Source organism: Prionailurus viverrinus, chromosome F2 (genome assembly GCF_022837055.1).
Source record: "Prionailurus viverrinus isolate Anna chromosome F2, UM_Priviv_1.0, whole genome shotgun sequence".
NCBI classification, from domain to species: domain Eukaryota; kingdom Metazoa; phylum Chordata; class Mammalia; order Carnivora; family Felidae; genus Prionailurus; species Prionailurus viverrinus.
The window spans coordinates 80,453,470-80,467,089 of record NC_062578.1 but is presented as its reverse complement, the minus strand read 5'-3'; the positions used below and the strand labels follow the sequence as shown (position 1 = coordinate 80,467,089).

Sequence of the window (13,620 nt, the reverse complement as noted above, 5' to 3'; positions counted from 1 at the left end):
GCCAACAGGTAGTTCTGAACATCAGCGATCCCTTCTGTGGGTGCTTGGTCCCCGGGGCGGAGGGGAGCCTGGCAGGGGGAGGGGGCGGTGGGCTGACACTTTAGGGGTCTTGCCGGGCCTCAGCAGGGGCGTTGAAGTTTGAGCAGCGCGCCTCGAGGGGGTTAGAAAGTGGCGCAGAGACACACACCCTGCGGGGTGTGGCGACCCAGGAGGGGAGGCTTTCTCCCGGTATCTGCTGTCCCTTCCCTCCCTTCCCCTCTCCTCTCCTTTCCCCTCTCTCTTACCCCTCCCTGCGGCCCTCCGCGTCTCTCGTAAAACCCGGAGCGGAGCCCGGGCCCGGACTGGCCCCGCGCATGCGCAGGAGGGTGCCGGCGCGGCCGCCGGTAGGAAGCGCCAGCTCTGAGTAGGGGGAGCGGCCGCAGAGGCTGCTCGGCTCCGCCGCCCGCCAGGCCGTCGGCTCCTGCTCCGGGCCCGGGGCGCCGGCTGTGTAAGTGCGAGGTGGGGGGCTCCGGGCCGGGGTTCGGCCGGCTGCGGGAGGGCTGCCTGTGTGTGGCGGCGAGCGACGGCGCGAGTCAGCCCGCACCTGCCCGGGCCGGGGTCCAGTTCGCACCCGCCCCAGCCCGTGACCCTGCCCGGCTCCCGCAGCACACGTGTCCAGGGCCGCGTCCGCACCTGCCACCCTGGGGTCCCGGGCCCTGCTCTCCGCGGCGCGCGGCGGCGGCCCTCTCCCCTCTTGCGCCGAGCCGGGTCTGGGGACCCCCGGCGGGCGCCGGTCTCTCTCCCGGCTGGGCGCCCGGCCTGCCCGGGGCTTCCCCCCTGTGCCTGCCATCCTGGCTCTGCGCGGGGTAGAGAGTGCCTCCGAGTGAGCTCGGCGCCCGCAGGCGCTCTTCCCCGGGATGAGATCTTCGCGTGGTCAACTCCGGCTGACCCCACTGGGGTGGCGGGGACAGACGCGTGCCCGCACTCTGCTTGCCTACGCTCCTCTCCCTCTCGGGAACCGCCGGCACAGATGTCTTTTAACCCACGGTTTTCTGGTGTTCAGACAGGGTGCTTGTTGAGTTCCTATGTTTTTTTTCTAGAGAGAGGGATTAAAATGTTGAACAGGGCTCGGTTTAGTTCAAAATGAACTGAAGGCGTGGGGCTGTGACATCCTCCATCCATCACCGCTCCCCCCCCCCCCCCCCAGTTTAAACTAGTGACTGGCAATTTTTGAAAAATAATTGCAGCCAGTTCCTAATCCAGCCCAGCGAGTGCTTGTGAACATGACACAACAGCATCGGAGGCATGATGTTGGAGACCCAGGAGTATTGCCACACTAAAGATCTCCTGGCAGGGTTCTGTTTGTTTTTCTTAAATTGTGTGGCAAACTAGTAGTATAGAGGGAAAAATAGTTGTCAAGAAGTATAACTATTTATTTATTAATTATTATTTTATTTTATTTTATTATTTTAATTTTTTTTAAATTTTTTTTAACGTTTATTTATTTTTGAGACAGAGAGAGACAGAGCATGAACAGGGGAGGAGCAGAGAGAGAGGGAGACACAGAATCCGAAGCAGGCTCCAGGCCCCGAGCGGTCAGCACAGAGCCCGAGGCGGGGCTCGAACTCACGGACTGTGAGATCATGACCTGAGCCGAAGTCGGACACTTAACCGACCAAGCCACCCAGGCGCCCCAATTATTTTAATTTTTTAAAATGTTTGTTTTTGAGAGAGAGAAAGAGAGAGAGAGAACATGAGTTGGGGTGGGCAGGATCCTAAGTGGGGGAGGGACAGAGAGAGAGAGAGAGGGAGACCTAGGACCCCAAGCAGGCTCCAGGCTCTGTGCCCTCAGCACTGAGCCCCACGTGAGGCTGGAACTCACGAACTGTGGGGTCATGACCTGAGCCGAAGTTGGACGCTCAACCGACTGAGCCACCCAGGCGCCCCAAGAAACGTAGTTTTTTAAATAACTGGTTTATTGAGCTATCACTCACACACCACAAAATCCACCCATTTAAAATGTACAGCTGCATGTTTCTGCTATATTCACAGTCGTGCAATCATCGTCGTATCAGAACATTTTTTTTTTTAAATTTTTTTTTTCAACGTTTATTTATTTTTGGGACAGAGAGAGACAGAGCATGAACGGGGGAGAGGCAGAGAGAGAGAGGGAGACACAGAATCGGAAACAGGCTCCAGGCTCCAAGCCATCAGCCCAGAGCCCGACGCGGGGCTCGAACTCACGGACCGCGAGATCGTGACCTGGGTGAAGTCGGACGCTTAACCGACTGCGCCACCCAGGCGCCCCCGAACATTTTTTATCAGTTCAAAAAGAACTCCTTTCTCCTTGCTAGTGACTTATTCTCTGGTCCTGCAGCCCCTAGTTTACCTTCTGTCTCCACGGATGTGCATGCTGTGGGCATTTCATGTAAGTGGAGTCATACAGTGCATGGCCTTTTGTGATTGGCTGTCTTTCACGTGGCATGTCTTCAAGGTTCACCCGTGTGGTAGCTGTATCATCAGTACTTTGTTCCCCTTTTATGGCTGAGTAATAGCCTATTGTTGGATAGCCCACATTTTGGTTATCCGTTCATCAGTTGATGGACACTGGTGGTGTTTCCATTTTTTGACTATTAAGAATAAGGCCGCTGCGAACATTTGTGGACAAGTTTTTGCGTGGGCGTATGTTTTCGAATCTCTTTGGTAGGTACCTCCGGGTAGAATTGCTGTTTATAGGGTAGCTTTATGTTTAGCTTTTGGGGGAACTACCATGCTGAAGAAATGTAGTTTTGATGCTTTAATATTGTGTTAGATGAGTCTCAGGCACTACGACTGGCTCAATGCTGGGTCTTATTTCATCTTCTCCCTTGAAGAAGCCAGTGGAAAAGCATGAACCTGGCACCTGGTGCCAGCTTGTCACTTACTGTTAGGAGATGGTGAGCAGAATGACTGAGCCTTACCTCATCTGTAAGATTAAAGACAATAATACTTCTTTCTTAGGATTGATGGGAAATCTCAGTAGGGCACGTTATAGAGAGCCCAGTGGATTTCTTTTCTCCAGCTTGCGTGAGACCAGTTTCCTCCTGTGTTAGATGCGTATTTTGAACTTGGGGCAAAAGTGAAGAAGTTTGCTGAAACTGAGCCGCCTCAGGGATAATCCTTGCGTGAGGCTGCTGTAAGGTTTATTGACCTGGGGCGTGGGTTTGAGTGCTCGTGTCTTTTAGTGCCTTGTTAGAACTGGAAGGGACCCAGAGGGATCATTTGGTTCAGGGTGACTTATTTGTTTAGATTTCATAGATTCGTAAATTCCGAAAAACTGGGGGTCAGAGACAGGCATGCCAGTGTTAGTGTTGGCCTAGATAGGACAATGGAAAAATAACCGCCATCTATTCTCACCAACATTTTGTAAAAACCAGGGTGTTTTAAGGCCAAAAAATGTGGAAGCTCGTTACCATCAATTACAATAGTAGTGAATATTTGTAAAGCACCTACTAAATTTACGTAAGGTTAGTTTTATTCTGGTTTTTCTCATTATACTTGAGGCTAGGGAAACGGAACACCTGTCCTGAGACCCGTGTCCAGGACCCCCCGTCCACCCATCTTCAGGTGGATCTGTGCCTGTAACACACCTGCCTCTTTTTTTTTTTTTTTTAAGTTTGTTTATTTTTTAAGAGAGAGGGAGAGAGAGCGCGCGCATGAGTAGGGGAGGGGCAGAGAGAGGGAGACACAATCCGAAGCAGGTTCCAGGCTCTGAGCTGTCAGCACAGAGCCTGACGTGGGGCTCGAACTCACGGACCACAAGATCGTGACCTGAGCCGAAGTCGGACGCTCAACCGACTGAGCCACCCAGGCGCCCCTGCACCTGCCTCTTTTGTGTCTCAGTTTTCTTGCTCAGAGAAGAAGGCATTGCAGGACTAAGCAGCATACCCTGCTGACAGAGGACAGGTGCAGAGGTGAGGCTCTAAAACTACTTGACCTGGGGACGTCTGGGTAGCTCACTTGGTTGAGCATCTGACTCGATTTTGGCTTGGGTCTTGGTCTCACGGTTGGGAGATTGAAGGGCCTGCTTGAGATTCTCTCTCTCTCTCCCTCTCTCCCTCTCTCCCTCTCTCTCTGTCCCTCCCCCATCTCTAAAATAAGAAAAAACCAACCCCTCCCCCAAGTCCTCCAAAACTAGTTGACCTGCTGACAAGTAGGCTGTAAGCTCCTTGAAGTTGGAGCTTCTCCCTTTTTCAACTGTTTAGAAATTTTAAAATACAGACGATAGCAAAAGTATATGTAATGTTTATGTATAGTTTAAAGAATGGGAAAACTCATGCCCCCGTGTCTGCCATTCAGCTTAAGGCATGGGACAGAACTACTACTTCTGAAGCCTGCTGTGTCTCTCTCGAACTACATTCCTCTCGGCCATGCAAGGAACCACTACCCACATTTATTTTTCTTTCTTTTTTTATGATATGATTTATTGGCAAATTGGTTTCCATACGACGCCCAGTGCTCATCCCAACAGGTGCCCTCAATGCCCATCACCCACGTTCCCCTCTCCCCCACCCCCCATCAACCCTCAGTTTGTTCTCAGTATCCAAGAGGCTCTTATGGTTTGCCCCCCCCTCTCTCTCTGTAACTTTTTTTCTCCCTTCCCCTCCCCCTCCCCCATGGCCTTCTGTTAAGTTTCTCAAGATCCACGAATGAGTGAAAACCTATGGTATTCTGTCTTTCTCGGACTTATTTCACTTAGCCTAATACCCTCCAGTTCCATCCACGTTGCTGCACATGGCCAGATTTCCTTCCTTCTCATTGCCAAGTAGTGTTCCATTGTATATATAAACCACATCTTCTTTATCCGTTCGTCAGCTGATGGACATCAAATTTATTTTTCTTTACGGTTTTACAATGCGTGTAAATATCCCTAAACGGTATATTGTTTAGTGTTGCCTGGTTTTTAATTTTATGTAAGGGGGGAGAATTACACTCTTTGCGTTAATCCACGTCTTTATTTGCCCATCGTGTTGTTGAGATTCAACCATGTTCCTGGGTCATTCACGTTCACTGTTCCGTAGTATTCCGTTATGTTGGAAGGCCACAGTTCATTTATCCATTCTCCTGACAGTGGACATTTGGGTTGTCTTTAGTTCTGGCTTCTAAGAACCTTTGTTTATGTCTCCTGCCGTCTGCAGGCCAGAGTTGCCTAGGATGTACCAGTCTGTATGGCCACTGTCATATAGGAGGGTTACTTTTTTAAATTTTTTACATTTTTATTGAGAGTGAGGGACAGAGCGCAAGCAGGGCGGGCAGAGAGAGAGGGAGACACAGAATCCGAAGCAGGCTCCAGGCTCTGAGCTGTCAGCACAGAGCCCGACGTGGGGCTCGAACCCACAAACTGTGAGATCATGACCTGTGCTGAAGTCGGACACTTAACTGACTGAGCCACCCAGGTGCCCCAATAAATAGTATATCTATACAATGGAATATTATTCAGCATTCAAAAAGAAGGAAATTTTGACCCATGTTACAATACGGATGAGTCCTGAATACATTCTGCTAAGCGAAATAAGGTAGTCACAAAAGGACACATAGTGTATAATTCCACTTACATGAGGGATCCAGAGCAGCTAAATCCACAGAGACAGTGGGGCGCCTGGGTGGCTCAGTCGCTTAAGCGTCCAACTTTGGCTCAGGTTGTGATCTCATGGTCTGTGAGCTTGAGAGTCCTGTGTCAGTCTCTGCTCTGACAGCTTAGAACCTGGAGCCTGCTTCCGATTCTGTGTGTCTCCTTCTCTCTCTGCCCCTCCCCTGCTCATGCTCTGTCTGTCTCTCTCTCTCTCTCTCTCTCAAAAATTTACAAATATTAAAGAAATTAAAAAAAATTCACAGAGACAGAAAGTCAGAATGGTGGCTACCAGGGATGGGAAGGGTGGGGTTGGGGGGTTGTTGTCCACTGAGTGCAGAGTGTGAGGTGGGAGAGATGGAAAAGTTCTGGAAGCAGCTACACAATGATGTGAATATACTCAGCGCCATAGTGGTAAATCTTATATGTATATTTTACCACAATAAAACTTTAAAAAAAAATTTTTGTTTTTAATGTTTATTTATTTATTTATTTATTTTTTTAATTTTTTTTTTCAACGTTTATTTATTTTTGGGACAGAGAGAGACAGAGCATGAACGGGGAAGGGGCAGAGAGAGAGAGGGAGACACAGAATCGGAAACAGGCTCCAGGCTCTGAGCCATCAGCCCAGAGCCTGATGTGGGGCTCGAACTCACGGACCGTGAGATCGTGACCTGAGCTGAAGTCGGACGCTTAACCGACTGAGCCACCCAGGCGCCCCCACAATAAAACTTTTATTTTGTCCATTTATTTTGGGTGTGAAATGGTCTATCACTATGGCTTTAATTTGCTTTTTCCTGATTGTCATTGAAGCAGGGCATCCTTCTGTCCATGTCTTGGCTGTTTGAGTTTCCTCTTCAAAGATACCTATTTGAGCATTTTCCCCATATTCTGATTGGGTCAAGTGTCTCTTACCCATGGATTACCCATTGTCTCGGTGTCATTTATTGGGGAGTCTGTCCTGTCCTACTGCTCTACAATGGCACCTCTACCATATTTCAAATGACCATGTCGGGGCGCCTGGGTGGCGCAGTCGGTCGAGCGTCCGACTTCAGCCAGGTCACGATCTCGCAGTCCGTGAGTTCGAGCCCCGCGTCGGGCTCTGGGCTGATGGCTCAGAGCCTGGAGCCTGTTTCTGATTCTGTGTCTCCCTCTCTCTCTGCCCCTCCCCCGTTCATGCTCTGTCTCTCGCTGTCCCAAAAATAAACATTGAAAAAAAAATTTCAAATGACCATGTATGTGTGGGTCTGGGTCTGAGCATGATCACGGTCCATCTTTCTTTTTATCCCTGTGCCAGCCCTGTGCTGATTAGCTTTTTATGTGGTCTTTTTTCCCCTCCACAGATTTATTGAAATATAATTTATATACCATACATTTGACCCATTTAAATCTACAATTTAGTGGTTTTTAGTGTATTCACAGAGCTACGTAACCACCACCGGCTTTACAACATTTCATCAGCCCCAAGAGAAACCCTGTGTCCTGTTAGCAGTTGTAGTTGTATCTGGTCTTGCTGTTGGGGAGGAGGACACATGCCCCTCCTCAGTGGTGATTCTTGGCTGTTCTTGACAGTCTCTCTCTCTCTCTCTATATATAGACTTCCCGGTAGGAAGTCTAATCAGAGTAGCATTGAATCTATATACCAGGTTGGGGAGGATTAACATCTTTCTTCTCTTTGTACTCATGAATATGTGTGGGACCCTGTCTTTTCCTCTGTACGGAGCCTGGCATGTGGGAAGTTGTCACTCAATGTTGGGCATGTGAATGATGAGCTTTTACGCATCATTAATGTCAACCAGAGCCCCTCACAAAAAGAGAAAACTAAACCTTGGTGAAACTACGCGACTCATGGTCACATAGCTTGACAGCCAGGGACATACTCGAAGGACTTGTGCCTGCCTTCATGTCCTCTGCCACCTAATGGGCTGGCAGCATCCTTTTTGCTGATAACGTGGGTTACTTGGCTGCTTTAAATTTCAGTAACTCGATCTTATCTGTAGGTGGCTTTTCTTAGGTGGGTCTAGGTGTGATGTGTGCGCATGTTAATAAGGATCTGTATTTGGGAGAGCTCATGGCTTGTGTAGAGCCTGGCTCAGAGTGCCCGCTGAGCCCCTGCAGGAAGTGGGAACGCCATAGCAAAGGCTGGGATTTCCATCGTGACTCAAAATTCCCAACTTCTGTAACCTGTGACACCTCGATTTTGGGTGCAAACATACTGAATAACTTGGTGACACTTCACCGTACAGCACTGTGGAGAGAAGGCCTGTGTGCTTGTCCTTGTCTTTTCTTTCTTTCTTCTATGCACTTGTTCTCCTGGACCTCGTGGACACTTCATGCCTCCACAGCGCCCAGGACTTGCAGGTGCTGCTGCGACACAGTCCTTGTCTGTAGGGCCTGTCCACGGTGCTTGTCCGTAGGGCCTGTCTGCTGTCCTTGTCTGTAAGGCTTGTCCTTGTCTTTGTCCACAGGGCCTGTCCTTGTCCTTGTCGTAGGGCCTGTCCACGGCACTTGTCCGTAGGGCCTGTCTGTGCATGGTCCTTGTCCGTAAGGCTTGTCCATAGGGCCTGTCCACGGTGCTTGTCCGTAGGGCCTGTCTGCTGTCCTTGTCTGTAAGGCTTGTCCTTGTCTTTGTCCACAGGGCCTGTCCTTGTCCTTGTCATAGGGCCTGTCCACGGCACTTGTCTGTAGGGCCTGTCTGTGCATGGTCCTTGTCCGTAAGGCTTGTCCATAGGGCCTGCTACGGTGCTTGTCCTTAGGGCCTGTCTGCGGTCCTTGTCTGTAAGGCTTGTCCTTGTCCTTGTCCATAGGGGCTGTCCTTGTCCTTGTTGTAGGGCCTGTCCGTGGTACTTGTCCGTAGGGCCTATGTTCGGTCCTTGTCTGTAAGGCTTGTCCTTGTCCATAGGGGCTGTCCTTGTCCTTGTTGTAGGGCCTGTCCGCGGTGCTTGTCCATAAGGCTTGTCCTTGTCCTTGTCCGTAGGGCCTGTCCGTGGTCCTTGTCCGTAGGGCCTGTCCATGGTCCTTGTCTGTAGGGCCTGTCCACTGCCATTCTGGGCCTCCCTTCATCTCTGCGCAGTGAAGGCCTGGACCAGATATGTGTTTTGCTGTTGCTTTTAAAGCCATGCCTCCTTTTGAGAAACAGAAAACCTTAAATCTCCGCCTTCAGCCCTGGCCCTTGAGGGCTTGAGAAGTCTCCCAGGGACTGCCATACCTCTCTGTTGAACGCTGCGGTGGGTGTGGTTCTTTCTGAGGCGGCGTGGAAGAGAATGTTTGGAGAATGCCTGCTAGGAGGGGTAGGGGGCCGTGTGGCACCTGCTGTGGGGCTCGGGCTCAAACACTGCCTCTCAGGGGGGCTCTCTTTGCCTCAGGTCCTTCCCCAGTAGAGTTGAGGTGGTGTTACGGAGAGGTTTAAGTGAGATACTACACATATAAACCATTTATGTCCTGTAGACCGGAGTTCAAGTCCAGATCTTCTGATTCCACTGTGGTTCTTCTCATTATGTCCTGCCAAGGGGAAGAGGGAGCAGTTCAGTGGTTCCATCGGCACCTGGCTAGGTGTTGGAAATAGACAATGAGAGACGCGCTTTTTCTGCAGGACCTCGAGGCCTAGGCCGAGAGCTGTGGTATTGTGATAAGAGCCGTGGTGGCCGTGTGCAGGAGTCCAAGGACAGATTGTAGCCCGTGGCTTTGCATGGGGCTTACCCGGCCTCCCCGGTGGTGAGCATCAGAACCACCGTATCCCAAGGTGGGCCGACAGCCTTCAACACCCGTGCACCTCAAAGTCCCCTTTCTCTCTTTGGGCAGGGTCTTCAAAATGAGTGTCCCCGACTACATGCAATGTGCCGAGGACCACCAGACTCTCCTCGTGGTGGTGCAGCCTGTGGGCATTGTCTCGGAAGAGAACTTCTTCAGGATCTACAAGAGGATCTCCTCCGTGAGCCAGATCAGCGTGCGGGACTCCCAGCGGGTGCTCTACATCCGCTACAGGCACCACTACCCACCGGAGAACAACGAGTGGGGCGACTTCCAGACCCATCGCAAGGTCGTGGGCCTCATCACCATCACAGACTGCTTCTCGGCCAAGGACTGGCCTCAGACCTTCGAGAAGTTCCACGTGCAGAAGGAGATCTACGGCTCCACGCTCTACGACTCCCGCCTCTTTGTCTTTGGGCTGCAGGGGGAGATCACGGAGCAGCCGCGCACCGATGTGGCTTTCTACCCCAACTATGAGGACTGTGAGGCGGTGGAGAAGAGAATCGAGGACTTCATTGAATCCCTCTTCATTGTGCTCGAGTCCAAGCGTCTGGACAGGGCCACAGACAAGTCCGGGGATAAGATCCCCCTCCTCTGTGTCCCGTTTGAGAAAAAGGACTTTGTGGGACTGGACACAGATAGCAGGTAAGTTTACCTAGGGGCCCGGAGGCTTCGTGATCGGGCTGCTTCTGGACGGCAAGACGGGATAAGCAGATAGCAGAGTTTCACTGCAGTGGGGGGTGGACAGGTGCAGTCCGCAGTTTTCAGACTTGTAAGGATGGGCCAGCCTTCCGTTAAGGGAAATCCTTGCAGGGTTAGTGTGTACTCCTCCTCCCCCGTTTCAGACTCCTTGTGGGACCCCCTGAGCTGCTGTCCAACATGGTAGCCCCTTGTGGCTTGTGAGTACCAGAGAGGTGACCAGTCTGAGCTGAGATGTGCTGTACGTAAAACACACATCAGGTATTGAGACTTAGCATGGAAAAAAGAAAATATCTCATTAATGTATTTTTTATTTTTTTAATGGTTATTTATTGTTGAGACACAGAGAGATGTAGAGCACGAGAGGGACAGAGAGCGAGGGGAAGAGAGGATCCGAAGTGGGCTCCGTGCTGACACCAGAGAGCCTGACACGGGGCTCGAACTCATGAACTGTGAGATCATGACCTGGGCGGAAGTCAGATACCTAACCGACTGAGCCACCCAGGCGCCTCATTAATATTTTTACATGTCAGATGGTAGTATTTTACGTGTATTAGGTTAAACAAAATATTAAAATCAATTTCAGTAGTTTTTTACTTTTTAAACTGCGGCAACTGGAAGGAAAGTCTTATTTCCGTGGCTCACATTTTATTCCTATTGGATAGCACTGCCTCAGCGCCCAGTTTGAAACTTTGATTCATCCTTGTCTCTTCGATTCGTAGATAAGGTGCCAAAGCAGGAGAAGCGCCAGAGCTAGGAGCTAGCTGAGCTGAGCAGGAAAGGAGGTCTGGCCGCCCAGGCTGGGTGCTGCGCACGGGTCAGGCCCCTTCTTCCTACGATAGCCACAGCGTCTGACTCCTCGCTGACAGTCAGCCTAGACAAGCATCATCAGGGTGTCAGAAACACCACCAGGGACTTCCCAAAGAGCTCCTTATACAGATGAAAGTGTGTTCACATTCTCTGTATTAGAGGGGGTGTTGGACAGAGCAGGAAAAGATCAGGCCTCACATTTCCCCTGAGATTCAGTCAACAACTGAACTTTGCCCCAGAATTGCAGGTTAGCTCTCTGTGCTGTTTGTTCCCCCAGTCTGTCCCCTGCTCTGCTTCCCTGTGCTATGACCATTGTGTCCATGCATGGAAGAGAACGACGTGTGATGGTTTGCCTAGAGGAGCTCCCCTTGAGTGAGGGAGAGTGTCGGCTTCGTGGCCTTGGGCACCTAATCTCTTAGTCCCCTTCTTCTTCTTCTTTTTTTTAATATTTGTTTTTGAGAGAGAGAGAGAGAGAGAGAGCAAGCGAGCAGGGGAGGAGTGCCAGAGCGAACCATAGAGATCAGAGTGATCCACAGAGACCAGAGCAATCCATAGAGATCAGAGCGATCCATAGAGACCAGAGCGATCCAAACAGACCAGAGCGATCCATAGAGATCTAGAGTGATCCATAGAGACCAGAGCGATCCATAGAGACCAGAGCGATCCAAAGAGACCAGAGCGATCCAAAGAGACCAGAGCGATCCATAGAGACCAGAGCGATCCAAAGAGACCAGAGTGATCCAAAGAGACCAGAGCGATCTATAGAGACCAGAGCGATCCATAGAGACCAGAGCGATCCAAAGAGACCAGAGCGATCTATAGAGACCAGAGCGATCCATAGAGATCTAGAGCGATCCATAGAGACCAGAGCGATCCAAAGAGACCAGAGCGATCCATAGAGACCAGAGCGATCCAAAGAGACCAGAGCGATCTATAGAGACCAGAGTGATCCATAGAGATCTAGAGCGATCCATAGAGACCAGAGCGATCCAAAGAGACCAGAGCGATCCATAGAGACCAGAGCGATCCATAGAGACCAGAGCGATCCAAAGATACCAGAGCGATCCATAGAGACCAGAGCGATCCATAGAGACCAGAGCGATCCAAAGAGACCAGAGTGATCCATAGAGATCCACAGTGATCCATAGAGATCAGAGCGATCCAAAGAGATCCAGAGCGATCCAAAGCGGGCTCTGCACTCAGAGCAGCGAGTCCGATGTGGGGCTCAAACCCAACCGTGAGATCATGACTTGAGCCAAGGTCAGACACTTACCTGATTGAGCCACCCAGGTGCCCCTTCTTTTTCTTCTTCTTCTTTTTTTTTTTAAAGTTTATTTATTTTGAAAGAGAGACAGAGAGAGCATGTGCACATGAGCTGGGAGGGACAGAGAGAAGAGAGAGAGAATCCCAAGTAGGCTAAGCACTGTCAGCACAGAGCCCAACGTGGGGCTTGATCCCACGAACTGACATGAACTGAGCTGAGATCAAAAATCAAATGCTTAACTGACTTGAGCCACCCAGGTCCCCCTCTGTGTCCCTTTCTGTAGATTGTGGATCAGGGTCTCCCGGGTGAGGCTTAAGTAACCCAGTGTGCATGCTGGCAGAGTGCCCACTGCAAAGTAGGTGGTCAGTAAGTTTCTTGAATTTACCTAAGGTCAAACACTGCCCTTCTGCTTGTTGGTAAGTTGGAGGAGAAATTGTCACAGAACCGAGAAAAACCAGGCCCTAGGCCAGCCCTGTGAGTGGGGAGCACAGAGTAGCCCAAGTTCCACCTGCCTGTGGTGCTTTGCAGGGTCTGGGGTGGTGTTCATTTCCTCGCCACGCACTTTTAGTGGCCTAAGGAAGGGGCAGGCATGTTGCACCTGTGACCTGTGCTCAGTCCTCCCGGTGGCCCTGTGGTCTACATGCTGGTCCTCCCCTTTTATGCCTCGGGGCCGGGGTGGCAAGGTGTAGGAGCTGGTCAGCCACGAGGGACAGAGCTATGGTGCCCACTGAGCCCTCTCCACAGTGGTGCTCAGTGGGGCGGGCACCCTGGCCACTGTCCTTACCACACAGGGCTGCACCGTGCACACAGCCCCTGCACTCCCCAGCCGCAGCGGCCTGTGATGCGGGCACGGACTGGCTTGTCCCTGCCGCCCAGACCAGTGGGGGAGAGGCTGAAGCCTCAAAGGCAGCCGGGAACCCCGCTCTGACCCCATGCCTGGGACATCCTCCTTTGCTACACGAGGCACCAGTGACATATTTTAGTCATCGACTTCTTGGCTTTGAGGTTGCAGACCCACCAGGGAATGCCAGCTTGTTCTTGCCCTTTGAAATCTATGCTCACGGTTTGAAGGGAGAGACAGGACCGTCTTGGGACACTGCCTGGCACGTGCCGGGTAATAATATCAGCAAGCATCGAGTGAGGGCCTCCACGTGCCAGGCGTGGCTCTGGGCCTCGGAAAAGCGGCAGTGGATTGAACTGGCCTCCCGGTGGGTCCATTCTGCTCTGAGTGCTGTAAACACTCGGCTCTCTTTTGACCTCAAATCAAATACATTCTTCTGTAATCTCTGCTAACACTGTTGCTCTCACTGCTGTGTAGCGGGTTCCGTTCCTGCAGCTCTTGTAGGAGCGTCCAACTGAAATGAGATCGTATTCTGCAGCTCACAAGGAAATGTCTCAGTGAAGGCCAAGTTTCGGTTGGTGCACTGGCCACATGGATAGGCCCCGTGGCCGACTCGGCTGAGTGCAGGCCCCACACTTCCCAGTAACGTGGGGTGCGGGTGTATTTTAC

General features: G+C 51.2%; 1 protein-coding gene across 3 annotated transcripts in view; it reads left to right on the top strand.

The window, feature by feature from the left end:
• The first annotated feature begins 360 nt into the window (after positions 1-360).
• TRAPPC9 (trafficking protein particle complex subunit 9) overlaps positions 361-13,620 on the top strand; it is a 568,190-nt gene continuing 554,930 nt past the window's right edge. For all 3 annotated transcript variants that reach the window (XM_047842486.1, XM_047842485.1, XM_047842487.1), the window contains exons 1-2: positions 361-487; positions 9,389-9,982. In XM_047842486.1, the coding sequence (XP_047698442.1) occupies positions 9,399-9,982 (584 nt within the window). In that variant the 5' untranslated portion in view covers positions 361-487; positions 9,389-9,398. The remainder of the gene's footprint in view (positions 488-9,388; positions 9,983-13,620) is intronic.